The sequence below is a fragment of the Drosophila gunungcola genome, unplaced genomic scaffold (genome assembly GCF_025200985.1).
Source record: "Drosophila gunungcola strain Sukarami unplaced genomic scaffold, Dgunungcola_SK_2 000040F, whole genome shotgun sequence".
Taxonomy (NCBI): Eukaryota; Metazoa; Arthropoda; class Insecta; order Diptera; family Drosophilidae; genus Drosophila; species Drosophila gunungcola.
The window spans coordinates 710,519-737,769 of record NW_026453210.1 but is presented as its reverse complement, the minus strand read 5'-3'; the positions used below and the strand labels follow the sequence as shown (position 1 = coordinate 737,769).

General features: G+C 41.3%; 3 protein-coding genes across 3 annotated transcripts; all 3 read right to left on the bottom strand.

Moving 5' to 3' along the window:
- Nucleotides 1–510: 510 nt before the first annotated feature.
- On the bottom strand, nt 511–1,404 carry LOC128263991 (uncharacterized protein K02A2.6-like). The gene has a single exon (XM_052999274.1). The coding sequence runs from the start codon at nt 1,402–1,404 to the stop codon at nt 511–513; it is 894 nt and encodes a 297-aa protein (XP_052855234.1).
- Nucleotides 1,405–1,655: 251 nt separating this feature from the next.
- LOC128263990 (eIF-2-alpha kinase activator GCN1-like) lies at nt 1,656–18,691 on the bottom strand. The gene is made up of 3 exons (XM_052999273.1): nt 17,353–18,691; nt 1,839–2,203; nt 1,656–1,758 (listed from the first exon to the last, which is right to left on the bottom strand). The coding sequence occupies exons 1-3, from the start codon at nt 18,388–18,390 to the stop codon at nt 1,656–1,658; spliced, it is 1,506 nt and encodes a 501-aa protein (XP_052855233.1). The 5' UTR covers nt 18,391–18,691.
- Nucleotides 18,692–20,912: 2,221 nt separating this feature from the next.
- LOC128263978 (uncharacterized) lies at nt 20,913–27,069 on the bottom strand. Its single transcript, XM_052999264.1, has 2 exons — nt 26,868–27,069; nt 20,913–21,872 (listed from the first exon to the last, which is right to left on the bottom strand). Exons 1-2 carry the CDS (start codon nt 26,910–26,912, stop codon nt 21,135–21,137), a joined length of 783 nt encoding a protein of 260 aa, XP_052855224.1. The 5' UTR covers nt 26,913–27,069; the 3' UTR covers nt 20,913–21,134.
- Between the last annotated feature and the right edge of the window lie 182 nt (nt 27,070–27,251).

The window sequence follows — 27,251 nt, the reverse complement described above, 5'->3', positions numbered from 1 at the left end:
CGAGGAGCGACGCCACCGAAGGAGCGACGACGCAAAGGACGACAACAAGTAGCAGCAGTAGCCGAAGAACCGCGAGGTTATATGTAAGGGGACACATAAAACCTTTACGATCCCAACACAACCCTTGCGTTGTCTCTAGGTCTAAGGCAATCAACCCATATATATTTGGTGGAACTATCCCTCAACCTCTCTGAGCTAGCCGCACGTTTACGTAGGGAGCGAGATACTTAAGAAATCAGTTCGTTTCAATATAAAGGATCAGGTCGTTACAAACTTTAGGCGAGCAAATTCAAAAAAGGTGTTGTGTTTGGTTAGAAGCGTTCTCGGTGAGTGCTTGGTACAGACTGACTTTATTCAGAGATCAGCGAGAGAATGAGCAAAAGTAACGTGTGTGTGTATACATGTGTGTGCTTATAGAACGAAGGAATACAGATTAGTTTTGGATGTGCGATGTAGCGAGAATACATTTTGCTTATACATAACACATCTCCTCCTTTAATTAAGAACTATTTATATGCTTAGTTTTTCTGATGTCCTTTGGCTTAAAACGATCGACTTCTCCTGGCGAACACGGCTGCTTTGGCGTACTGGTATGCCTGAAAGACGTCGTGTAGATTGGTTCTGCCTCGGCTGCTGGGTAGGCTCTGCTGCGCGTTCAGGAGGACGAGAAACAGGAACAGGATCAGATTGCTGAACAACTGGCGGAGTTAGCGGTCGATCTTGTTGCTGTATTTCTTGATTGCAGGATGGCTTTGGCAGTTCAGGAATCCACCAAAACTCTGGAGGTCTCTTGATTGAGTTGTTTGCTGACAACTTCGGTTTTAGCTGGTTGAAATGGCGCTTGATGTAACCATTTGACGTGCGAACAATGAACAGCATTTTTCCAACTGGACGGTCGATAATGCCTTCAATCCACTTTTCTCCTCTTGAACAGTTTCGAGCGTATACCATTTGATTAGAGATGTACTTGGTGATTGTCCGTTTATTCTCGACAAGCTGCTCGAAATGTTCACTAAGCACGGTGCGGACTGGTCGACCGTGGATTAACTCGGCAGGAGTTTTACCTTGGGCGTTTGGAGTGAACCTGTAAGAAGAAAGATATTTTGTTACAGCTTCCCTAAGTGGTATACCGTCTTTGAGGTTCTTCTTGACTGCGAATTTAAATGTCTGTACAAATCGCTCTGCTAATCCGTTGGATGCTGGATGAAACGGTGCTGTGGTAATATGCTTTATACCGTGCAGTTTGCAGAATTCTTCGAAGGCGTCAGCTGTAAGCTGAGGACCGTTGTCGCTAACCATGGTTTTCGGGTATCCTTCGATGGCGAAAATCGAAGAAAGTGCAGCGATCGTGTTGGCGGTTGTTGTAGACGACATTTGGATGACAAATGCCCCAATGGCCTTCATGAAGGTTTTAGGATATGGGCACGTAGACTGGCTGGAATTATAATACGATTTGCGTCTGTGTGTAGGCAAAGCATTTGTTTGTTAATTGTAAGAGCAAACATCCGGTTTAAGTAAGGCAATAGGGCTTCGTTGCCTGGCTGGAGTTTTTCTGGCCATCCTATAGATACGTACTGCAGGACCTGTTTCAGAACTTTGTCTTTTTCCATGTGGTTGTGAATTTGCTCGGAATTTATCGGTGGCTGATACTTCGACTACATTGTGGCAAGCTTCCTGTTCTTTGTCGAAGTCTGGATCTGTACCCACTGGGAGGCGTGAAAGAGCATCTGCATTACCATGAGCAGATGTGAGTCGATACTGGATATCGAAGTTGTAGGCCATGAGAATAATAGCCCAACGTTGTAGCCTGTTTGACGTCATCAACGGGAGATGCTTACGGCTTGTGGTCTGTGATTAGGATAAACTTTCTGCCATAAAGGTATTGATGAAAACGCTTTACTCCAAATGTTATGGAAAGTCCTTCCTTTTCGATTTGGCTGTATTTAACCTGATGCTTGTCAAGCGTTTTAGATGCGAAAACAATGGGTCTCTCTCCGCCATCTGGCTGAAGATGCGAAAGGACTACCCCGATGCCAAAGGATGAGGCATCTGTAGCGAGCACTAGCGGTAATTTTTCATCAAAGTGAGCTAGCTGCGTTGCGTTAATGATGTGGGACTTAAGAGCTGTAAAAGCCTGCTGCTGTTGTGGACCAAAAAAGAAGGCTACGTCTTTTCTGCGAAGTTGATTCAATGGAGCAGCCAACTGCGAATAGTTCGGAATAAAATTACAATAATAATTTACTTTACCCATGAATGCTTCCAATTGTTGTAAGTTAGAAGGCGGACACAACAGTTTTACAGCCTCCAAGCCTGAGCTGTCTGGGAGAATGCCGTTTGCGCTGATTCTTCGCCCTAAGTATTCTATTTCGTCCTTGAAAAAGAAGCATTTTTGCCGTTTGCATCTGATGCCGTTCTCTTGAAGAGTGCTGAGAACTCGGTCGATTCGGTTCAGATGTTCCTCGCTTGTAGGTGCTGAGATGATGATGTCATCTAAATAGTTGCCACAACCTTTTATTCCTTTTAGAAGTTGCTCGAGGTATCTTTGGAAGATAGCTGGTGCGCTTGCAATCCCGTAAGGAAGACGCTGATATTGAAAAAGGCCCAGTAGGTGTGTTTACCACCATGATTTTCTTCGAAGCCTCATCTAATTCCATCTTGAGATAGGCATTCTTGAGGTCTATCTTGCTGAACTGCTTACCATGACGAATGATGTGAAATAGAGCTTCTTTTGTTGGTAACGGATACTGTTCGACGTCGATTTGTGCGTTGACTGCCTGTTTAAAATCGCCACAAATACGAATATCGCCACCTGGCTTAGGAGCGAGCACGATTGGGGATGCCCAATTGCTGAATTTTACTGGTTTCCAAATTCCGGCTTGTATGAGTCTGTCTGCTTCGGCTTCGCTGAAGATTTTAAAAATACGCTGGCTTTGAAGTCTTTAATGACACCCATGGCTGGTTCAAACACTTCGCTGTACTTGTTGCAGAGGTCACTTACTTTGTCATTATGTACCTCAAAAATGTTTGATACTTGCATGATATCAAATCCGAAAACGTTAAATAAATCCATGCCGAAGAGATTAGTAGAACTTTCTATATTTGCCACGATTATGACCACTTGTTTCTCTTTCTCTCCGCACTTTGCGAAAGTGTGCAGCTCCCCTAGTATTGGTATTGGAGTATGTCCAAACGCATGTAAAACTCGGGAACACTTATGCAATTTCGGCTTCTGCAGCAAGGCGTGTGTATTGGAGTTTATAACGGATGCTGTTGCTCCGGAATCCATTTGAAATGAGATAACTTGTTTTAATATTTCGAGGTCAATAACTTTTCTGTTTTGTTGACATTTTACTTGACCTGTGACACTGTAAACTGCTTCGATCACTTCGACTTCGTTTGCTTCGTTCTTATTGGATTTTACTTCCCGGTTATTTACTTGACCCGGCCATTTGACATTTGACTTGACATACTTTGACATACAGACGACTGCTATATGACCTTTCCTACCGCACTTGTGACATACGGCGGTTCTGAACTTACATTTTTTCTCTGGTGAGTTTGACCACAACCAGAGCTAGATTTAAGATCAACATTAAACGATCTGGCATTATTTCCACTGCTTGCTTTTGTTGTTGTCTCATAGGTTTCTGCAACTATGAGACCATCTTCAAGAGTTGGCTGTAACTTTTGAAGAGCAGATGCCCGGACTGCATCATACGGAGTATGTACTATGATCTGATCTCGTATCATCTCATCTACATAATTTGATAAACAACCGTTTGCGTTGCACACAAATTGGCATTCACGAGCGATCCCGCGCAAGTCGTGAAAAACTCGTAGCGAGCTGCTACAATATGGCGTTTTGTGGTGAAATGCTCCGTTAGCTTGTCTGTGAGCTGCTTGTATGTATACGTGTTCAAATTGTTACTCCCGAATAGATTTTTTAATAGTTCGAATATGTTAACACCACACCATGAAAGGAAATAGGCTTTTTGTTTTTTTTCTGCACTAACCGAATATGCGTTGAAGTGCTGCGATAATTGTTCCAGATATGACTCCCAATTTTGATTGTCTTTGTCGAATTAGTGGAATGGAGGACACATAGATAATTCACCCGCGTGGCTTGAATCACTAGCAACTGGAGAAGCGTTTTTTTCTAGGATTGCTTGCATCCATGTTCGTTGTTGTTCAATAAGAGCTGCTGTAAATTCTTGCTGTTGAGCAAGCATTGTCTGGATTATGTTCTGATCTGCTGGCATCTTGATGAAAATCAACGACTACGCGACACTGTATTACACAAAAACGATGTGTTTTTGCGGCTGATAACACGGTTTACACAAGAATGTTGTATTCCTTTACGATTTTACACAAAATAGATAATTCTTGTGGCTGAGATTCTGCTTTTTATCCTCGTCGCCAATAATGTTGTGTTTGGTTAGAAGCGTTCTCGGTGAGTGCTTGGTACAGACTGACTTTATTCAGAGATCAGCGAGAGAATGAACAAAAGTAACGTGTGTGCGTATACATGTGTGTGCTTATAGAACGAAGGAATACAGATTAGTTTTGGATGTGCGATGTAGCGAGAATACATTTTGCTTATACATAACAAAAGCTATACTAAGTATTCTTTCCATGGAGCGGCAAATGCACTTAACAATCTACTTAACCGTTGTTGTTGGTTTTAGCGACCTAGTATTTTTTTGTATACATAAATCGAAGTTAAAAACTCGAGGTCATAGTTGGTTATAAATCTTTATAACAAAACTTTTAATAACTTTCATCACACGAGTACTCCCTAGCGAGTGAACCCCGGGGCCCAGATAGGACTAGCGCTAGTTTCTTCTGCACGTCACCGCAGTCTAATCAGCTATCTACCTAACCCAGACAACGTAGTTGGAAAATTTACTGAACAGTTAACTTGTAACACGGCTTTTAGAATAGGGTACCCAAAATATAAACCAAGGGGAGGGAAAAACCTCCTTGGTGTAGCCAGAACCTCTCGGAACTCAGGTGCAGCTGCAGAACCCACTTTAATAAGGCAAAGCCAGGATATGAACATGCGAAATGGGAACAATACAAACTCATATAAGAAGGCAATGGCATGGCCATGGCATCTTCTGCTCAAATATAGGGGAAGCAACTGAGGCCGCCAGGCTTAGGAAAATACTCCCTAAAACATCCCCACGTCCTAACCATACTCCTATACACCCACTTCCCGGGAACTCTACGGGTGGAACGTCTGGTCTAATAACCTGCGCTGAACAAGTAGACAACCACAGCAAACCTAAGCATAAGCGATGCCCTTCGTAGTACCCCAAACGATGATGACTTACCCGGCATGGAACGGACCAAAATAGCGGTGGTTCGTTTGAGAGATACTGGACAATGGAAACCACAAAACATTTGGTCATGCCAGAATTCTCTAGCAACACAAATCAGTCCAAACCAAAACGGATCTATGCAAACAATTTGAATATGGTCACACCACCTCATCTCTTTCCTTCCGGATAAGGAGAATATTGGTATGCCTGTAAGCTTAGTATAAAAATCCAATACAAAAGACTAGCGAATCTAGCCTGGCACACTGCAGAGAGTGGAATAATAATACGGGTACTTACGTTGGCTAGTAAGTACAAATGCCAGCAGACTGGGCACACCCCAAAATGATTTTTTACAGACGCTGCAGAGACGAGGAGGAAGAGGAAACGGTGAAACACCTGTTCCGTTACTGTCCGGCTCAATGCAGACTAAGATTAATTCACCTGGATAATCCCTTCATGATAAATCTCTTAGAACTTCCTAGCACAAACCTAACAAGAATAATATGGTTCATGAAGGCAACCGAATGGGAGCTATGCTAAATCGGCTGCAACAGAGCAGCACGTCTGGCAGCCGCCCTAACCTTACCTAAGACTAACATTCCTTCGCTGTTACCACACTTTTTTATTTCAGAGTCTTCTTTATTGGCAGAGCAACACAGCATGTGGTAACAAGGCATCACTGGTCCGTTATTCTTTCAAAACGAATCTGGAGCCGCCGTTATCGTCATTGGTGACCGCTAAAGCGGTATGTAAGATGATTTTTTCTTCCCCCGAATGGAAGATGAAAACATCGTCGAAATATGGTTGCAGCAGCGGCATTGTTAAAGTTGACCTACTTCGCAATACGTTCGAGAAACATATAAGCTGCCGAAAAGGCGCTGTCGATTGGCCGTCTCGCACCTTCGATTTGATCCCGTTGGACAATTGTGGAGTGCCGTCAAGGACAATGGCTCCGCCAACCATCCAAAGACGATTGAAAACCGAAAGCACGAGATTGAAGTCGCCACTAAAAAAATTGGGTCGATGGGATGACCTGCTACAAGGCCTGCCGGTGCACAAATACACAATGTTGTTATGCAGTTAAAATAAAAATATTTAAAAAATATCCAACCGGTTTTTTTAAACCATTTTAAGATGCAACTTTTTTGAACTAATGGACCAGTATATTTGTTAAAAAAATAACTTCACCAATTCATGCAGCGATTATTATTTTGTCGCGTGTAGACGTGTATTCTTAACGCTCCGGAAAAACAATCAGTCACTCAGTCGAAAACGTTCGAGAACGCGAGGTTTTAAGATTCGCGATGCTAATTCGCATATAAAACTAAAGTTTTAATTAATTATTCTTCACGCACTAACAATAAACAAATGAGTAAGAACGTGGATCAGCGCACTCGACGCCAAAAACAACAAGACGAAGCCCGTGAAAAAACTCAGAGAGAGCAAGACAAAAGTAGTCTCTCTTTGGCCCGTAACAATGCTAATTTCTCTCGAATAATACTCTGGAACCGAAAGTGCAAGCTTACTGACCGCCGAAAACCAGAGTGCTAGTTCTTGCTCTCCCGCTCTACTTTTCACCGCTCAAACGCCATGGAGTGAGCAATGCAAAACTCCAACCGAGCTTCTGCCACCTAGTGCAACAACAACAGCAACTACTACGTCAAGTACAACGGTCCCTGTCGCCAACAATGCAATAACGACTCCACTCTATTCTTCTGCAGCGGGTAAAGCAACAACACAACCAAGTGCAAAAATCTACGGTAGGAGAAATGACAATTCCGCAAGCGGGTTCGGCCATGCAGACAGACATGGATCGCTACATAAATACTTCCAAGCGCAAGCTAACACCCCCAAAAAATCTGACGGCAATATGCCCAAAATAAACCGTACCAACAAAGGCCCTGAAAATCTCGGGCCGTTAAATGAAAATAGATTTTCCATTCTGGCGGAGCCTAAAAAAGAGTCTGAAGAATTAGACCCAAAGAAACTTAATCCCCCACCTATCTTTATTCGGGAGAAGATCTCCAACGTCCTAGTCTCCAAAATAGTTGAACTTGTCGGAAAAGATAACTTTCATGTTATTCCGTTTATGAAAGGGAATATAAGCGAAACCAAACTTCAAACCAAAACCGAAGATGATTTCCGAGCAGTGTCGAAGTACTTAAACGATGTCAAAAAGAATTACTACACGTACCAGCTGAAAAGTTGCAAAGGCTTACAAGTTGTGCTCAAGGGAATAGAACCCGATGTGACCCCCTCTGAAATTATAGAGGCTTTAAAAGAAAACAGTTTTTGCGCAAAATATGTTATAAATATTATAAGCAAAAACAAGAAGCCGCAGCCACTTTTCGAGGTCGAGCTGGAGCCAGACAGCTGAACTTTGAAAAAAAAAAAACGTAGTGCAACCTACAAGTTACAGTAACTTCTGCACCGTATGATCACAGTAGAAGAACCGCACAAACGGAAGGGACCAGTGCAATGCACAAATTACCAGGAATAGGGACACATCAGGGCTTACTGCACCCTCAGGTCAGTTTTTGTAGCCTCTGGAAACTGCCACGGCTCCGAAACCTGCCCTGGCAACAAGGAAGACTCTCTCACTAAAAAGTGTGTAAACTGATAAGGAAACCACACAGCAAACGAGCGACACACGGCACGCAAAAGCAGCCAGGTCATCATTTGGGCCTTCAATTACCACCAACGGCATTTCCTATGCCACTGCTTTAAGATCAGGCACAGCTCACATAGAGCCGAAAATTGATAACATACAGCAGGCCATGGGAATTTATGTCCTTCATGAAAACCACCATGCAAACTTTAATGCAAAACCAAAATATCTTGTTACAAACGCTTGCAGCTCAGCAGTCCAAATAAATTATGCCTAGCCTTCGAATAACTCTGTGTAACTAACTATGATGATAACATTGCAACAAAATATGATAGAATTTATGTCCTTCATGAAAACCGCCATGCAAACATTAATGCAAAACCAAAATATCTTGTTACAAACGCTTGCAGCTCAGCAGTCCAAATAAATTATGCCTTCGAATAACTCTGTGTAACGCCAACGGTGTTTCACGGCATACACCTGAAATATCTCAATTTCTGAACGAAAACCTCATCGTCGTTATGTTGCTGGCAGAAACGCATCTCACCAGCAAATATAACTTTCAAACACAAGGATACACGTTCTACGGCACCGATCATCCAGATGGTAAAGCACATGGCGGAACCAGCATCCTAATAAGAGACCGTATCAAACACCACTTTCACCAACGATTTGCAATTATCTGCAAGCTACATCGAAAAAATTACAATTGGGCAACTGCAACCTTGCCATTTCCGCTGTCTACTGCTTTCCCCGCATTACAGTCTCCGAAGACCAATTCATGGACCTCTACAATTCACTTGGAGAGCGATGAATAGCAGCAGGTGCTTTCAACGCCAATCACACACACTGGGGATCCCGCCTTGTGACCCCCAAAGGAAGGCAACTATATAATGCACTCATCAAAACATACAACAAACTGGACTACGTTTCACTAGGCAGTCCTACGTACTGGCCTACAGATCCCAGGAAACTACCTGATTTAATTGATTTTGCTGTGACAAAAAATATATCTTGCAATCTAATATCTGCAAAATCGCTTTTGGATCTCTCATCGGACCACTCACCAGTGCTAATAACTTTTCTTCAAAACCTGGAACTAATCGAGCACCCTTGCAGGCTGACGTCGCATCGAACCAACTGGCTGAAGTTCAAAAATTACGTTAGTTCCCACATTGAACTAACTCCAAAGCTCAACATCAAGGAGGACATCGACTGCTATGCCGATGCACTGGAGTCTGTACTCGTCGCAGCAGCCAAAGTCTCTACACCGCAAAGGAGAGATGGGGACACACACCAGCACAAGACTAACCTCGAAATCGAACAACTTGTTTTGGAGAAAAGACTTTTGAGGCGTGCTTGGAAAACCAGCAGATCGCCATCCTCAAAACATAGCCTTAAGGAAGCTGGTCGCAGACTTACCAGGGCTCTAAGGCACGAAGAAGAAAAAGCACAACGCCAGTACATTGAGAAACTTTCACCCACCAGCACCAAGCATCCCTTGTGGAGGACCCACCCAAATCTAAGTGCGCCGGCCGAAACAGTAACTCCCATAAGAGACTCTTCAGGCAGCTGGGCCAGAAGCGACAAAGACAGAGCTTGTACATTTGCTTTACACCTTCGAAATGTTTTTCAGCCAAACCCTGCAAATAATTCATTCACACTACCGTCGCCGTCAATTCAAATTGGAACTGAGACGGCACCAATTTTGTTTCAACCAAATGGAAAAAGTCGGTAATCATAATGATCCCAAAGCCAGGAAAAGATCACACAATACCAGCTTCATACAGACCGATAAGTTTACTCTCGAGTCTGTCAAAACTGCTCGAAAAATGCCTTTTGACGCGCATAATCCCATATCTGAAAGAGCACAATGTTATTCCGGCACATCAATTTAGCTTTCGAGAAAGCCATGAAACAATGGAGCAAGTCAACAGATTAACAACAGAAATACGAACTGCATTCGAGTTTAGGGAATACTGCAGTGCGGTATTCCTTGACGTTGCGCAGGCTTTCGATCGAGTCTGGCTCGATGGCCTTATGCATAAAATCAGAACGTTACTGCCGGAAAACACTCACAGGATACTTGAATCGTACCTTTACAACAGAGCCTTTGCCGCGAGGTGCAACACTACAACATCCGACGATTACAAGATAGAGGCTGGAGTTCCTCAAGGTAGCGCCCTTGGTCCAACTCTATTTCTCCTTTACACCGCAGATATTCCCACGAACGAGCGGCTAATTACTTCTACATTCGCAGACGATACCGCGATCCTAAGTCGGCCCAAATGCCAAGTTCAGGCAACAGCACTACTTGCTGATCATCTCGTGGTAGTGGAGAGGTGATTAAATAAATGCGTAAAAGTGTAAACACGTTACGTTTACTCTTAACAGACAAACGTGTCCCCCGCTAACTCTGAATAACACGCCACTTCCACAACCTGACGATGTAACGTACCTTGGCGTCCACCTAGACAGGAGACTTACATGGCGAAGACATATTAAAGCTAAGAAAATTCATCTAAAACTAAAATCTAATAGCCTCCATTGGCTCCTAAACGCTCGCTCCCCCCTCTGCCTGGACTTCAAGGTCCTCCTCTACAATTCAACGCTTAAGCCAGTCTGGACTTACGGCTCCCAATTGTGGGGAAACGCGAGCAGCAGTAACATCGACATTATCCAGCGAGCACAATCAAAAATCCTGTGAACTATTACTGGGGCACCTTGGTATGTTCGGAACGACAACATCCACAGAGATCTTAGCATTCTACCCGTAAAAGATGAAATATCAAAACAAAAAGGGTCCTACCACACCAAACCGGACCCGATTACAACGAAATGACCTTCCAGCTCACCAATAGTTTATAGAACCCTTACATCTCGCGTCAGTCATCTTGACTGTCAGATATAGTTTTTAGTTTAAGATTTTATATACTTATTATTAGTCTCAATTCAGAGACAATTCAATAAATAAAATGCATATGTTAACAAAAAAAAAAAAAAAAATTCATGCGTATCCATTTAAAATAACATCCTTAAAAACGGGTGACAGAGAAGTTATTCCTTTCGGCAAACAAAATTAAGAAAGCTGCAAAATTAACTGCTTGACGAACATCAGACACGTGAAAGATTTACTGGGCAGCATTCAGGCTTTTCATTACAGCTATTAGTGCTTCCATTAATTTATATTTCTATTTCAGGAAAGGGATCGCACAAAGTCTTCCGAACTGCTGGAGTTAGACTGAGCATAAACGTTAGAACAATTTCTTTAAAGGTAGAGCCCATTATTTCAGATAATCTTATGCACCCTCCTAGGCGTCAGGATCAACACAGTTTAATTTGATTTCTGGTAAAACCCCTGGTTCCCTTACAAAATCAACTAAATTTCGAGCATGTATTTTATCATAGTTTGTGCTAGCCAAGCACTCTAGAAATAAACCAAATAGTGTAGGAAGAATTCCTGGCAGAGTCCTCAGGGTATTTGTCACTACTAAAGAGTGATTTTATAAGAGCTTTCCTACTTTAAAAAGACAAAAAACACATAAAATTCAGAAAAATTTATGAAACCTTTTTGAATCGATGGTATGGTCAATATATATAATAATATATAATATATACAGGGTTGCCCATATTCGACGGACCCATCTGACGACGCCATAACTTTTGACAGAGATGCCAGATCGCTTAATGACATACCGCGTTTGAAGCGTCAGTCCAAGCAGATTTTTACCATGGAACAATACTCGCCACGCGAGCGCTCTGAAATAGTTGAAATTTACATTCAACAGAACAAATCAATTGTGAAAACTCAACGTGCTTTTAAAAAATTAAAAAATGTGAAAAGTGCGCCTTCTAAGAACACCATTAAGCGTTTAAACGAAAAATTTACGACTGGTGAGGCTCTTTCTAATCCGAAGAGGCCAAATAAAAGTCGACCAAGGCGATCGGACGAGAATATCGCTGCCATACGAGCCAGTGTTGAGAGGTCCCCAAGAACATCCCAAAAACGCCGTTCTCAGCAGTTGGGCATGGCTCGGTCCACTTTACAACGGATTATTCGCGTTGATTTGACCCTAGAAGAGCTCAAGGACAACATTCGTGAAGAAATAGCCGCTATTCCGGCCAAAATGTTGGCGAAAACGATGGAAAATGCTGCAAAAGGGCACAATACGCCATCAACGCCAGAGGCGGCCATTTGAAAGATATCATATTCAAAAATTGATGTAAACAAATCTACTTGGAACAAAATAAATGATTAACAACAGAGGCCCAATTGCTGTGAACGTCGCCGAATTGTTTTTTGTGTTGTGTTTTGTGTGTTTTCTTCATTTCGCACATTACATGAACGTGTTGATGGCTTAATGTCCAATAAGGTAAATTAGGTGCGAAATTTCATCACAACACCCCGAATAGACGACAGATGAACTTTCTTAACCAAGCACTCATTTTGATAGTAAAATTCAATAATTTGCAATCTTTGTTCGTTTGATAAACGATTCATGGTTAAATTATAAGCCTAGCTGAACATATTAACCAGGGTTACAAGACAAAAAACTAGCGTAACTGTAAAAACTAGGGCTGCCAAAAAGAAAGTTGCTAAAAAATCACCCTTTACTTTCCAGACATGCAGTGCAGCTTGAAAGACCATCAACGATAAGTCCTTCGTTTCGTTGAAAGTTCCGTTTTACAGCCGTCTAACAGCCCAAAATTTTCAAAAAGTTTGTGTTTGTCGAGCTCTTGCAGACTTATCCAACCCAATTACTCAGTATTTACTCAATGTTTAGGATTGATCTATTGTTAGTAAAATTTTGTAAAATTCACCAAGATCGTTTAGCCACAACTCGAGATATAAAATAAAACTTAAAAAGACAGCTGACAAAAACTTTTAAAAATCTTTAAAAAAATGTCCCAAAGAAAAAATTTGTAGTTGCATACACGTAATCCAAAAGTCGTACTCTACCAGAAATTTGTTTTTTGGCTTGGGGGTATTTCGGCTGTAAACTACTGTTATATTATTTGCATAAAGGGCATAATTAGTCTTGCACAGAGGAACACACAAAGGCCGAAAAGAACGAACTATCCTGCATGGTACATTCCAGTTTAGGGAACTAACGAGAAAGTAGGAGTTAACATAAGCATTAATTAGTTTGAGCAAGAACAGAACACCATGACAAGTTTTACGATTGATCAGGGTGGGCAAATCGGGCTAACGTAATCCATGGCAACTCTATGGCAACTGACGGCCCAGTTTAAACCTCTTAGACCTAATAACAAATACTGCGTTTAAACAGACTCTAAGATACTTTAACGATGGCCTAACCAGGGAAACTTTATATAAGGTTCATGAAACTCCTTATACCAAACTGTTGTATTGAGCATAGTTAGGACATAAATTATTGAGTTTATACCAAGTCTCAAAGTGATCAAGATCAAGTTGAAGTAGATGTTATAATAAGGAAATGATAAGAGCACACACAGTTTATCATCATCTGCAAACATTACGACAATAGCGGACTTAATAAATTATGGTAGATCTATTATTTAAAAAATCGATATCTGTTCATTAGATATCTAAGCTGTCTAGTAAACCACGGAGAGCTACAAGTACAAGCCTTGGAAAAAAGAACACATTTGTCAAATAAAGTGTAGAGGAAATAATAAAGTATGCAATAGCTCCAGCAACAGGAATATCAATTAGACAATACTAATCTATTATAGAATAAAAATGTAATAGCTTCGAATAATTTGTTCCTCTAAAAAACAATCTAAGCTGTGGCGTTATTGAAGATTTCACAGAGTGCAAAAGGCAATTTAAAGAAAGCTGTAGGATAGGATTGTAATAATCTTCAGGAAGAAATAAAGGAGGAGTCTAAAAGTTGGCAATCATGATTGTAAATCCAGTTGATCTAGTCATTGCTATCGAGTCATAACATTAATACCAGGAGACATTTGGAAGATTAAAGACACCAAGGGAAATCATTTGATCGTTATCTGTAGCCAATGATGATTTATAACGCATAGCATAATAGTATATTCAGACTCTGCAGGTATATTTGAGCAAGTAACCAGTATGCTGCTCTTGGGAAGTACAAGTTTGACCGAAATAAATACAATATTCAAGGAGTTAGGAGTATTAACAAGCTCATAAATAAAATTCTATTTAACTGCAATTGAAACGCCATTACTACGACGTGACGGACGATCAACTCTGTAAATAAAATAATTATTAGACAAAATTTCACTATCATTTACTGCTGAGAACGCAATAACATCGACATCAAAAGTAAGCTGCCTGTCGGTAACATTGATCCTGCATTTTCCCTCACATCGGCCCCAACAGTTTCAGCAACGCATTGATCCACATCACAAAACTCTCCGGCAAGGAGGACGAAAGAGGAACTGCATTGGAATCAAACAAATTTTCGTCTGCGGTGAAGGGAGAAGAAGCTTCATTTGTTTCCATCGATGAACCAGTTGTAGGCAAAACTGCATAGGGGCAGCAGCGTCTGAAACATCTAAATTGTTATTGGGTAAAGGGCAACTAATTTTTTTGGATTTGAGATGATACTTACCACTTTTATGTATTGAAGTGGGAACCGGAAGAATTAGATTGGGTGTGAAGTTCACGAAATCCAGATGATATGGCTTGGAACTCTACATAGGTTTGCCGCATAAACGATGTCATATCAACTTCGTTGTGCCTGCAGCTCGGACACGTCTTGTTTAGGTCAACCCGTTGTTTTAGCTTGTCAACAATTTGGCCACTAGTGCGGCAAAGCTAGACGCAGCAAGGATGCACCAAATTATCACAAATTCAACAGAAAAGCAAAGGATAATTTTGTTGTTGAATGCGCAGGATACAGCACAACATAAACTCATCACGGATAAGTTTATTTGATTATAATGAAAAACAGAACAAAAAAAAAATTAAAACAATAATAAAAAACCAGTGTAGCACCTAATTTATTAACCTCCTATATTAAGGCGATAAAAACGAAAGTACCAACAGAAACAAATATGAAGAGACCATAAACAAGCTCAGTAAGAGAAGACTCTTTTAAGTTACAAGAGATAAAACCAAGCGAAAAATGCAATGACCGTAGGTGGTGAAACAGTAGTTACGACCGACCAGTTCGCAGCAAAGAAATGCGCACGGATAAATAAGATTAATAGCGCACACGACAATACTGATAGAAAAGCGCTCGTTTTCAACGTATACGTACGTCTAAAAACCATAGAATAATAGCTGTATGATAATGTTCGGTACCAAAATTATCTTTAATCATCTTTCCAGATACTCCAGATATACGACATAATAAGTCTCCTAGCAATTGAACTGAATTATACCTTATTTGCCAATTATCATCAAAAAGTCCTTTTTCAAGTTCTGAAAGTAAAAGCGCTAAACCAGTTTCTGCATATAATTTACAATTCGCTGAGCTGCCTTCAGGGCTGTTCACGGATTTATAATTTGCCCTATATATGGTTTAAATTCTTCTGTAAGTGCTCCAAGCATGTATATAAACATCATAATGTATCTCCGGCATAAATTTATGCATTTTTCGACACCAAGTCCTCCAACTACCTCGGAGAGTCCTTGTGCTGCTCCACTGCGGTCAACACTGCTAGACTCGGAAGTTAAAGTTTCTGTTAGCCATGGGAATCAATTTTCAAATGCACTTTTACCCATACACTTTACTTTACCCATACACTTTACTATTTAACCAAGTGCTCAAGCTGATACAGCTCGCACTTCAAGGACTGGATTTAATAGAATGACGGGTGCATATTTTTCAAAATGTTTCGTTTCTTTAAAAAGTTTCCTTTAAAAGTGTTAAAACTTATTCAAGGCCACCCTGTACTTAGTAGGCACGGTGTTAAATCTTTTTGATCCGATTGTAAAAGGCATTTTAAACCACTGGAAAAGCATCAATAAAATAAACAAATTTTTTTTAAGAAGCTTAGCAGACAAGTAGAAGTACTATTTGACATAGTTTAGAGTACAACTTTTCTTTACTAAGAAAAGACTATTTACTTACCCGATGCATTTATAACGTTAAACGGATTGTATAATAAATTTATTTTAAAAAATTCTTTAATTACAAAAAATATTAAATACAGCAACATGTTGATAAAGCATACTATTTTCAATATAGTTTTTAAAAAGTAGCGATTATGTTTGCAATGTGTCATCTAATTCTTCTTCCTTTATAATGGACTGGGGTACTGAACGTTTTAAAACTTTTGTTACTACGTCGTTTAAAGAGTCCCTAGCTCCATATTCCAAAAGGTCTGAAATTTTGGAAAAAGTCGAGTCGTCAGATCTTAGCTTTAAAATGGATATTAATGCTAGCTCTGAATTTGATTTCACATATACATTTTTTTCCTTAGTGCCATATACTAACATGGGGCCAAATATTTAAAAACATCAAGATTATTTTGATCAACTGTCAAACTTTGGATAGGTGGGTGCAACTTTTTGCGACTAACTGCTTAACATCATTGCTAGAATGATTCATAGCTCTAGCAAGTGCACTAAGAACATTTAATGGAAGTTTATCACTATTGACAAGATAGTGCTCCAAAAGATAAGTGGCAGCTCTTATTGCATTGCAGGCAACTGGCACTTTTTCTGATAAAATATTGACCAACACGTAAGCTGTAATTTTTTCATTCAAATTTGATGTCAGCACATCATTGGGACATTCTTTTAAGGCAACGAATAAAACAATTGTGTGTCCATGCTTTACTATTAGATCGTCTGTATTATCCGAAAGTATTAAATTATTAAATAAGTCATCAACTTGTCCAGGTGATATGTACTTTACCATGGCCCCCAGGCAACCGCCAACGGCATTGCGAGTTACATCTTCTTGATGGCTCAGCATATTCAAAAGAGTGATATAAATTTGTTTTTTTATGGGTTCAGACATTTTATCTCCAGATCGACTCAGTATGCTACGAAGAGCATGGAGCATCGTTTCTCTAACTGAAGAATCATCCGAATTTTTATTCCATTATGAATTTCATTAAATAATGGATCTGCTCTAGAGTGAATGGCTACTAACTCAGAAAGAGCTCTTCCGGCTTTCATCCTTACGTTTCTGTTTTGATCATGCAACGCTTTAAGAAACGTGGTCTGAAGTTGTGGTAAGAACTATTTCAAAAGAACACCAACTTTTTGAAGTAAAATTGACAATGTTTCTAGTACAGCAGCTTTAACCGCTGCATTAAATCGGTCTCCTAGTATTCGGAGTAATGGACCAGTTATATGTACTACGGAAGGCTGTAACGATTGTGCGTTAGTTAGAAAAATAGCTTCCCCGAGACCTTGAGCTGCATTTTCTTTTTCCTCGGCAAACAAAATCCAGGAAGCTCCGGACCTTTTAGTTCGCTTGCTGCAAACTTAACTGCTTGACGAACATCAGAGAAATGCGAGATTTGCTGGGCGACATTCAGGCCTTTAATTACAGCATTGAGAGCTTCCCATGATTTCTGTAAAATATCTTTATCATTATCAACCAATAATTTAAGTAAGGATCTTAAAAGTTGGGGAATGTATTGCGAGTAATTTCCCGGTGAATGAATACAAAATGCAGATAGCAAACTGGCTGAGAACTTTCGTGTGCATAGATTAGAAGAATTTGCTGAAATTAGCAGTGTATCCATTACTGTTCTAATTCCAGTTTCATCTGTTACTGACAATATAACAGTTTGGCAATAATCAATCTCTTGAAGTTCATGCGGAGATCCATAGGCTCCTGATAGAGCCTCTAATAATGCAGATAATATTTTCGGCAAATATTTGGTCAATGCTTCACCAGCCACAGATACAAGAATAGATAATGCTTTTGTATTAACAGGCTGAGATGTTAATTGGGGCACAAGATATGGCAACACTACTCTTGATTTTATAGACATTACCTGTCTAAGTCCATCTAAAATATTCTCAGCAATACAGGGGTCAGGATCTGAGAGACCCTCTAGCATAAACGGAAGAATATCATCTAACGCCCGAGCGCCTACTGTGCTATGTAAAGATTCAAATGTCTTTGCTGCTGCTTCTCGAACTTCAGGTAAGGGATCGCACAAAGCCTTCCGGACTGTAGGAATGAGGCTGTGCACAAACGTAAGAACCATTTCTTTTGATGTAGAGCCCATTATTTCAGATAGTCCTATGCAGACTCCTTCGCGTTGATCAGGTTGATCAGAGTTTAGTCCATTTTCAAGGATAGGAATGATTTCTGGTAAAACTCGTTCTCCTAGTTTTCTTACCAAATCCCCTAAAGTTCGGGCAGCCACTTGTCTTTTATCATAGCTTGTGCTAGCTAAGCATCCTGGAAGTAAACCAAACAGTGTCGGCAGAATTTCTCGCAGAGTCCTCGGAGTATTTGTCATAACAACTTTCCAGACATGCAATGCAGCTTGTCGGACCATCAACGATACGTCACTTCTTCCCATTTAAAGTCCAGATAATACTCTATTTCTTCGTTCATCGCCCAAAAAGCAAATTATTGCTGTATGTGAATGTTCGGTACCAAAATTATCATCTTCACTAGCTGTTTCTGTTGTCATCTTTCCAGATACTCCCGATATACGATATAATAAGTCTCCTAGTAATTGAACTGAACTATACCTTATTCGCCAATTATCATCAAAAAGTCCTTTTTCAAGTTCTGGAAGTAAAAGCGCTACAGCAGTTTCTGCATATAAATTAACAATTCGCTGACCTGCCTTCAGGGCTTTATCACGTACATATTCGCTTTCATCTGCCAAAGATTTTAAGATCGGATTTATAATTTGCCCTATATATGGTGTAAATTCTGTATATAAACATCATAATGTATCCATCCTTCACGTGTGGAGCAATATCTACTCTTTCTGTAGTCAAAATTATTTCGGGCATAAGTTTATGCATTTTTTCGACACCAAGTCCTCCAACTACCTCGGAGAGTCCTTGTGCTGCTCCACTGCGGTCAACACTGCTAGACTCGGAAGTTAAGGTTTCCATTAGCCATGGTAATAAATTTTCAAATGAACTTTCACCCATACCCTTCACCATTGCACCAAGTGCTCGAGCTGATACAGCTCGCACTTCAGCTCGCACTTCAAGGACTGGATTTAATAGAATGACGGGTGCATATTTTTCAAAATGTTTCGTTTCTTTAAAAAGTGTTATTACAGTTTATTTGTGGAAAAAACTTATTCAAGGCCACCCTGTACTTAGTAGGCACGGTGTTAAATCTTTTTGATCCGATTGTAAAAGGCATTTTAAACCACTGGAAAAGCAACAATAAAATAAACAATTTTTTTTTTAAGAAGCTTAGCAGACAAGTAGAAGTACTATTTGACATAGTTTACTAAGAATAGACTATTTACTTACCCGATGCATTTATAACGTTAAACGGATTGCATAATAAATTTATTTTAAAAAATTCTTTAATTACAAAAAATATTTAATACAGCAACATGTTTATAAAGCATATTATTTTCAATATAGTTTTTAAAAAGTAGCGATTATGTTTGCAATGTGTCATCTAATTCTTCTTCCTTTATAATGGACTGGGGTACTGAACGTTTTAAAACTTTTGTTACTACGTCGTTTAAAAAATCCCTAGCTCCATCTTCCAAAAGGTCTGAAATTTTGGCAAAAGTCGAGTCGTCAGATCTTAGCTTTAAAATGGATATCAATGCTAGCTCTGAATTTGATTTAACATATCCATTTTTTTCCTTAGTGCCATTTACTAACATGGGGACCAAATATTTAAAAACATCAAGATTATTTTGATCAACTGTCAAACTTTTGGATAGGTGGGTGCAACTTTTTGCGACTAACTGCTTAACATCATTGCTAGAATGATTCATAGCTCTAGCAAGTGCACTAAGAACATTTAATGGAAGTTTATCACTATTGACAAGATAGAGCTCCAAAAGATAAGTGGCAGCTCTTATTGCATTGCAGGCAACTGGCACTTTTTCTGATAAAATATTGACCAACACGTAAGCTGTAATTTTTTCATTCAAATTTGATGTCAGCACATCATTGGGACATTCTTTTAAGGCAACGAATAAAACAATTGTGTGTCCATGCTTTACTATTATATCGTCTGTATTATCCGAAAGTATTAAATTATTAAATAAGTCATCAACTTGTCCAGGTGATATGTACTTTACCATGGCCCCCAGGCAACCGCCAACGGCATTGCGAGATACATCTTCTTGATGGCTCAGCATATTCAAAAGAGTGATATAAATTTGTTTTTTTATGGGTTCAGACATTTTATCTCCAGATCGACTCAGTATGCTACGAAGAGCATGGAGCATCGTTTCTCTAACTGAAGAATCATCCGAATTTTTTATTCCATTATGAATTTCATTAAATAATGGATCTGCTCTAGAGTGAATTGCTACTAACTCAGAAAGAGCTCTTCCAGCTTTCATCCTTACGTTTCTGTTTTGATCATGCAACGCTTTAAGAAACGTGGTCTGAAGTTGTGGTAAGAACTTTTTCAAAAGAACACCAACTTTTTGAAGTAAAATTGACAATGTTTCTAGTACAGCAGCTTTAACCGCTGCATTAAATCGGTCTCCTAGTATTCGGATTAATGGACCAGTTATATGTACTACGGAAGGCTGTAACGATTGTGCGTTAGTTAGAAAAATAGCTTCCCCGAGACCTTGAGCTGCATTTTCTTTTTCCTCTGGTAATCCATTTAAAATAGCTTCTCTAAAAACGGGTAATAGTGGAGATATTCCTTTCGGCAAACAAAATCCAGGAAGCTCCGGACCTTTTAGTTCGCTTGCTGCAAACTTAACTGCTTGACGAACATCAGAGACATGCGAGATTTGCTGGGCGGCATTCAGGCCTTTAATTACAGCATTGAGAGTGAAAAATTGAATACTATTTTGTATTAATAAAGCGAAAACTTTGTGAACGCAGTAGTTCGAGACGATTTTAATTTGCGAAACTTTGTGAAAGCGCGACGAAAAGGAGTGGCTACGATGACGTTCGATTGATCACTAACAATTATATTTCAATAATTTCTCTTAGAACCTAACTTATGCTACGGTGGCGAGAGACGGGGCGAATTCGCAAGAGCGAACAGACGAAAGCTTTATTGGCTCCCGCTCTCGCCCTACAACTAGTGATTTAAATACAAGCGCTGAGTGCGCAAACACCGCCCCCTCTGAAGGGACGACGTCCTTCAGCCCAGAACGGGCAACAGGGCCAGTCGGTGGACAGCTCGCCGATATTCGCCGTCCTGCGTCCTGACGTCCGCCACGCGAACCTTGCTATCGGCGCCGGCGTGCACCGCTACCACTCGTCCAATCCTCCACTGCTGGGGCGGAAGATTGTCTTCTGCGACGACGACGAGCGCTCCCACGACGAGGTTGGGCTCCCCCTGGTGCCACTTGGACCGCTGCTGGAGGCTGGAGATGTACTCCCGGGACCATCGCTGCCAAAACCTGTGCCTGAGAGACGAGACACCTCGCCATCGTCGCAAGCAGGTCAGGCTGATCTGGTCCGGGAGCGCCGCTGATGGTGGGGCCAGAAGAGGGCCGCCGATGAGCAGATGCCCGGGGTCAGGGCCTCGCAGTCGTTCAGGTCGCTGCTTAGAGCGCCGAGGGGCCTGGAGTTGAGCACGGCCTCCACGCTGGTGAGCAGAGTTCCGAGCTCCTCCGCGGTCAAGAGGTCTTGGCCTACCGTCCGAAGGAACAGGTGCTTTGCAGACTTCACACCTGCCTCCCATAGTCCGCCGAAGTGCGGCGCTCTGGGCGGTATGAACGCAAACTCGCATCCTTTTTTTGATGCGAATGTTTCGATACCGCCCCCCTGCTCCTCCAGACGGGCTCGGAACTCTCTCATGTGGCGATCTGCGCCGACGAAATTGGTGGCGTTGTCGCACCACACCTTCTCCGGAATCCCGCGACGACTCACGAACCTTTGAAATGCCAACAAGAACGCATCAGTGGTTAGATCAGACACTAATTCTAAGTGGACCGCTTTGGACGCAAAACAGACGAACAAGGCCACGTACGACTTGTACGGTGGCTTACCACGGATACGATACGTTGTGCTGAAGGGACCACAAAAATCAACGCCACAAATATTGAACGGGCGGAGAGCTCGAAGTCTATCTGCTGGCAAGTTTCCCATAATTAGCGTCAAAAGTTGCGGCTTACAGCGAAAGCAGCGCATGCACGACCAAACTGTTCGTCGGCAGACTTCTTGAGCATTAACTAGCCAGATTTTCTCGCGCAGACGACTTAAGAGAGCTCGTGGGCCAGCGTGACAGTTCGTAACGTGCAGGTATGACACATAGGATCTGACGAACTGTGAACTTTTAGACAGCAACAACGGGAATTTGGCTTCGTACGGGATAGGAGCATTCAATAACCGACCCCCAACTCGTAGCAATGTCGAGGAGCACCAATCTAATTTATTTTCCTGAAGAAAAGGGTTTAACTTTTGAATATTCGTTGCTACCGGTTTATTCTTCCGAATTTTACTTATATCGTCCCTGAACTCGTGAAATTGGACAACTTCGACAATTTTATCAAAAGCGAAATCCAGTTCTCTTGGCGAAATACTTTTTTCAAAGGGCTTCGACACTTTTCTGCACCTTTGAATAAAACGAAAAACCCACACGAAAACTCTCAGAAGCTTCAGGTGCGACGAAAAGGACTCTATTTTCTGAAGCACATAATTTGGCTCTGGGCTGACTACGAGAGCTATTGCCGATTTGCGTAGCTCCATCGACATTACATCAGCCGGCAGTTCGAAATGTTTATTTACAGGCCAATTATTTTCTGTGTCTAGCAAGAACGAAGGCCCACCGAACCAAATGGACGTTGTAAGCTCCTCTACGTCACATCCTCGGGACACTATATCTGCTGGGTTGACTTTCGTGGGAACGTGTCTCCAAATTGCTTTCTCCGACCACTCCTGAATTTCTGCAACCCGGTTCGAAACAAAAACCGACAACGACGAGGGATGGGTTTTAATCCAGTGTAAAGTGATCTCGGAGTCTGTCCACAGTAAAACATTCTCAATGGGAGAATTTAGCAATGGCCTGACACGATTATAGAGATCTGCTAAAAGGTGAGCTGCACACAGCTCAAGGCGAGGCAAAGTTTTCGTCTTGAGGGGAGCTACTTTCGATTTGGCGGTCAATAAAGACACTTTCAAACCTTCATCAGTTTGAGTCCGAACGTAGATGCACGCTCCATACGCTCGCATGGAAGCGTCAGCGAAACCATGTATTTGAATCGGGACTTGTGGATCTGTGTTGACGAATCGCGATACCTTAATTTTAGGCAGCTGCAGAAGCGTCGCTTTAAACGTCTCCCACGACGTGAGGAACTGCATCGGTAGCGACTCGTCCCAATCTAATTTTCGAAGCCACAGTTCCTGCAACAACATCTTTGCCTTTGTGACCAAAGGACACAAGAGGCCAAGTGGGTCGAAAAGTCGAGCAGTCACCGACAAAATATTTCGTTTTGTCGCGCGAAGATCCAGGAAAGAGTCATCCAACCGAAATTGAAAGTAATCTTTAACCGGTAACCAAACTACGCCAAGGGTCTTGGTATTGAGTCTGCCATAAGTGGCATTACAGCGCTTTCAGATGCGGATAATTCTGGGCAGTTTGAAAACCACTTTGCCAATTCAAAGCCTGCCTCTTGCAAGGCCTGAGAAACTTCGTCTCGAAGGCTTTGCAGGTCCTCAACGCATCCGGCGCCAGTCAACAATTCGTCAACATAAAAATCATTCTGAATAACCTTTGCGGCTTTTGGATGAGTTGCTTGCGCCATCTCTCCTAGCCGCATTAAACACCGAATCGCCAAAAAGGGTGCTGGCGAAGTTCCATATGTAACGGTGTTCAACTTAAAGATTTTCAGGGACTCAGAAGGATCTCGTCTCCATACTATGAGCTGGAAGTTACGATCAGCTCCGTCCACCATCACTTGGCGATACATCTTTTTGACGTCGGCCGCAAGGGCAAACTTATGCAATCTAAACCGAAGCAGAGTCGAGTACACCTCCTCTTGAATAGTTGGGCCTACCATCAAGATGTCATTCAACGCTACCTGCGTAGAAGTACGGCTCGATGCATCGAAAACTACTCTCAACTTAGTTGAAGTACTTTGGCCGTAAAACGCATTGGTGCGGAATGAAATAGTGCGGAGTATTCGGAATTTTGTCATTGGTGGAGGACATGTGGCCCAGTGAAACATATTCCTCCATGAATTCAATATACATCTTCTTCAGCGAAGGGTCCTTTGACAATTTCCATTCTAGCGACAAAAATCTACGTTTCGCAACTTCGTATGACGAACCAAGAGTATTTGGGTCAGATTTAAACGGGAAACGAACCGAAAATCTACCGGACGACAATCTTTGAGTATTTTTATCAAAGTGTTGTTGACAGAGTTGTTGCTCAGGAGTATGGACTTTAGCCTTGGGCGGCGATAAGCATATCTATTTTTTGGGGCTTGAAGAAGAATGGATCTGCCAACTGAATATTTTCAGGCACCCTCCACCCGCTGGTGTTCACCGCTTGATCCGGATGATAACCAGATATATTTTTCATAATCCAAAAATCGGACGACAATTGGCTGTTCCCTACTCGCGACTTCACAATCGAGGGTATTTTTTTTGTGGCTTGGGCATTAGTTCCACCAATGCCTCGCAAGCTCATGCACACGTCCTCTCTTGTAATTTTGAGCCTCTGAGCGAGCTCGTCGGTTACAAAGTTTGTGAACCAGAGTCGAGCAACGCTCGAGCTAATACAAACTCGCCGCTTTTTGTTTGGACGCTCACAACAACAGTTGCAGAAATTACTCGATCCGATGCATTCGCATGCAAAACATGCGAAGTGGTTGGAGACTTCTGCATGAGCGTGGGCTGAGAAGGAGGTGGCAACGCGAGATTTGTGTTTGGGGCATATATGTGTGGCAAAGTGTGATGTGAGGAATTGCACACTCTACATCTGTTCGATTTGCATTTTTTGACAGTGTGACCCTTTCTTAAGCAGTTAATGCATAAGGGTGCTCTTTTAGCGAAATCGAATCTTTGCTGAACTGTTAGGGCTGCGAAGGAAGCGCAGTTTCCAATCTGATGTTCAGCGGAATTGCAATACATGCATTGAACAGAGTCGTTCCTGGCAGCGACAAACGAAAAACTCCTATTTCCATTCTTCTTAGGGTTAGATTGGGTCTGCTGAACAGTTTTGGGCTTGGAAGCCTCTTCTGCTACCATGTGTTGGTATCGCCTGTTGAGGGCCGCCTCACATTCGCTCCAAAGTGGAAGCGAAGTATAATCTAACTGTTCTTCGCATTTTCTTTTAGTTCCTGCATCGACCTTGCTCATTACCAGATGTATTAAAATGGCATTAGTAATGCGTCTATCATCCCCAATAAACAGCAAGGAGTCATACAAGGCTGTGACCGTGTCGATAAGGGTTCTCAAGGCTGTAGCTGAAGGCTGGGAAATTTTTTGCAAATTAAAAAGTGTCGATATGTTGTCAAAAAAAAATAAGACAATCATTATCGTACACCCGCTTCAGGCTAGCAAGGGCTTTGGGATAATTTTCCGCAGTGACTTGAAAGGCCCTTACTGTTCCTAAAGCGTCTCCAGCTAAACACGAAATTAAATGATTGAATTTTTCAATATCGTGTAAAGTGTCATCTTTGTCAACGAAAGTTTCGAAAAGGCTTATAAAATTTTTAAATTCTGAGTGTTTTCCGCTAAAAGTTGGGAGAGCAACGCTCGGCAGACGGCATTGAGGCTGGCAGAGCGGATTTCTCGATATTATTTTGTTTGGACTTATTTAAAATTGAAATCAGCAATAACTTTGTCATTACGGCCCTCTCTTCCAACTCTTCGCGGTATACATCTTTTGTATCTTTCACTTCTATTTGGTTTTGCAAAAGTGAAGCATTTTCAATGTGCGTATTTAGAATCTCTAATCGACACTCAAGCTCGACCGGGTTTATACATAATTTAACTTCTTTTAAGTGGCGATAAGTTCGGTTAATACTTTTCATGCAAACATCTCGTTGGTGTTTAAGCTCTTCGATATCCTTAGTTGCCATTGCGTTTATTTGTATTTATTTGGTTGGTATCGAAGAGGTGTTGAATATTTATGTTTATTAAATTATTTATTATTATTATATAAATAGGGTTTTTATATTTTTTATATAAACCCTGCGACAGTATATGCCGCACGCACGCACTGTAGGGGAGCTACCGCTCAAGCTCAAGCGTACCGAAAAAAACGAACAAACGTTTAGGCAGACCGAAAATAGCACTGCTGCAGCGATCGAGAACGAAAACGACAAAAGATAACTCGAAATAGCGGGAGCGGTGTCGGTGTGCGTGTGTATGTGTACGCGGCTAGCGGCTCTTCCTATGCAAATGCTAACGGAGAATGATACACTGACCGATAACTAAGGGCAACGAATATATAAGCCTGACGCCAAAATGCGCGCAAAATTATGAAAAGCGCGGAAAAATTGGAAAAGCGCGGGAAAATTCTGAAAAGCGCGGGAAATGTTCGGACAAACTGCGGCGAAAGTTATTGCCGCTAATTTTCTGAGAGCTACACTTTTCACAATTTGCACTTTTTTCCAGCTTTTTTTATTTATACCCTAAATTGGTGCTCACTACGACGAAAGTTGGGGGAATTAAGTTCGCACTAATTGGTTCGACGACGAGTATTTTATTGCTTGTTTTTTGGCCAAAGCGATTCACATATAATTCGAAATATATTATGTTTATTGTAGAATTTTGGTTGTTAGTACATGCAAATTTTTATTTCTTGGTTAGAATGCTCACTATCTACCGATTTTTACACGAATGCAAAAAGTTGAAAGATGGGCCAAAACACAATTGACAAAACGCCACAGATTAACTTTCAACTTTTGGCACTCTATACCTGGATGGCCGACTTGATAATTGCAACTTCCTTTTTGACTTCCATTTGGCGGCAGCAGCAAATTGAGCAATTAAATTTGCCGAAACGTCAGGCGCAACTTCAAGAACGGCAGAAAATTTCCAGCGACGAAATTATTGAATTTAATTTATTGGCCGAACCGACACGAATAAATTGGTTTTTGTTGGTATTGTTTATAGTTTTTCACCGAAAAAAAAAAATAAAACTCGCGAACTCTACTGCTAATCACGTCGGGGTCACCATGAAAAATTTAATACTATTTTGTATTAATAACGCGAAAACTTTGTGAACGCAGTAGTTCGAGACGATTTTAATTTGCGAAACTATGTGAAAACTAAGTCGAAAGCGCGACGAAAAGGAGTGGCT

Excerpts from the sequence above, each read along its gene's own strand:
- LOC128263991 (XM_052999274.1), bottom strand. The coding sequence starts at position 1,404 with ATGAAGGCCATTGGGGCATTTGTCATCCAAATGTCGTCTACAACAACC.
- LOC128263990 (XM_052999273.1), bottom strand. The coding sequence starts at position 18,390 with ATGGGAAGAAGTGACGTATCGTTGATGGTCCGACAAGCTGCATTGCAT. Across the intron at positions 2,204-17,352 it reads AAATCTCGCATTTCTCTGAT|TTGGCTGCTCCATTGAATCA; the intron begins GTTCGTCAAGCA and ends AACTATTCGCAG. Across the intron at positions 1,759-1,838 it reads CTAATCACAGACCACAAGCC|TATCGACTCACATCTGCTCA; the intron begins GTAAGCATCTCC and ends TTCGATATCCAG.
- LOC128263978 (XM_052999264.1), bottom strand. The coding sequence starts at position 26,912 with ATGGAAGTCAAAAAGGAAGTTGCAATTATCAAGTCGGCCATCCAG. Across the intron at positions 21,873-26,867 it reads TTATCAAGTCGGCCATCCAG|GTTCGTGAGTCGTCGCGGGA; the intron begins GTATAGAGTGCC and ends GGCATTTCAAAG.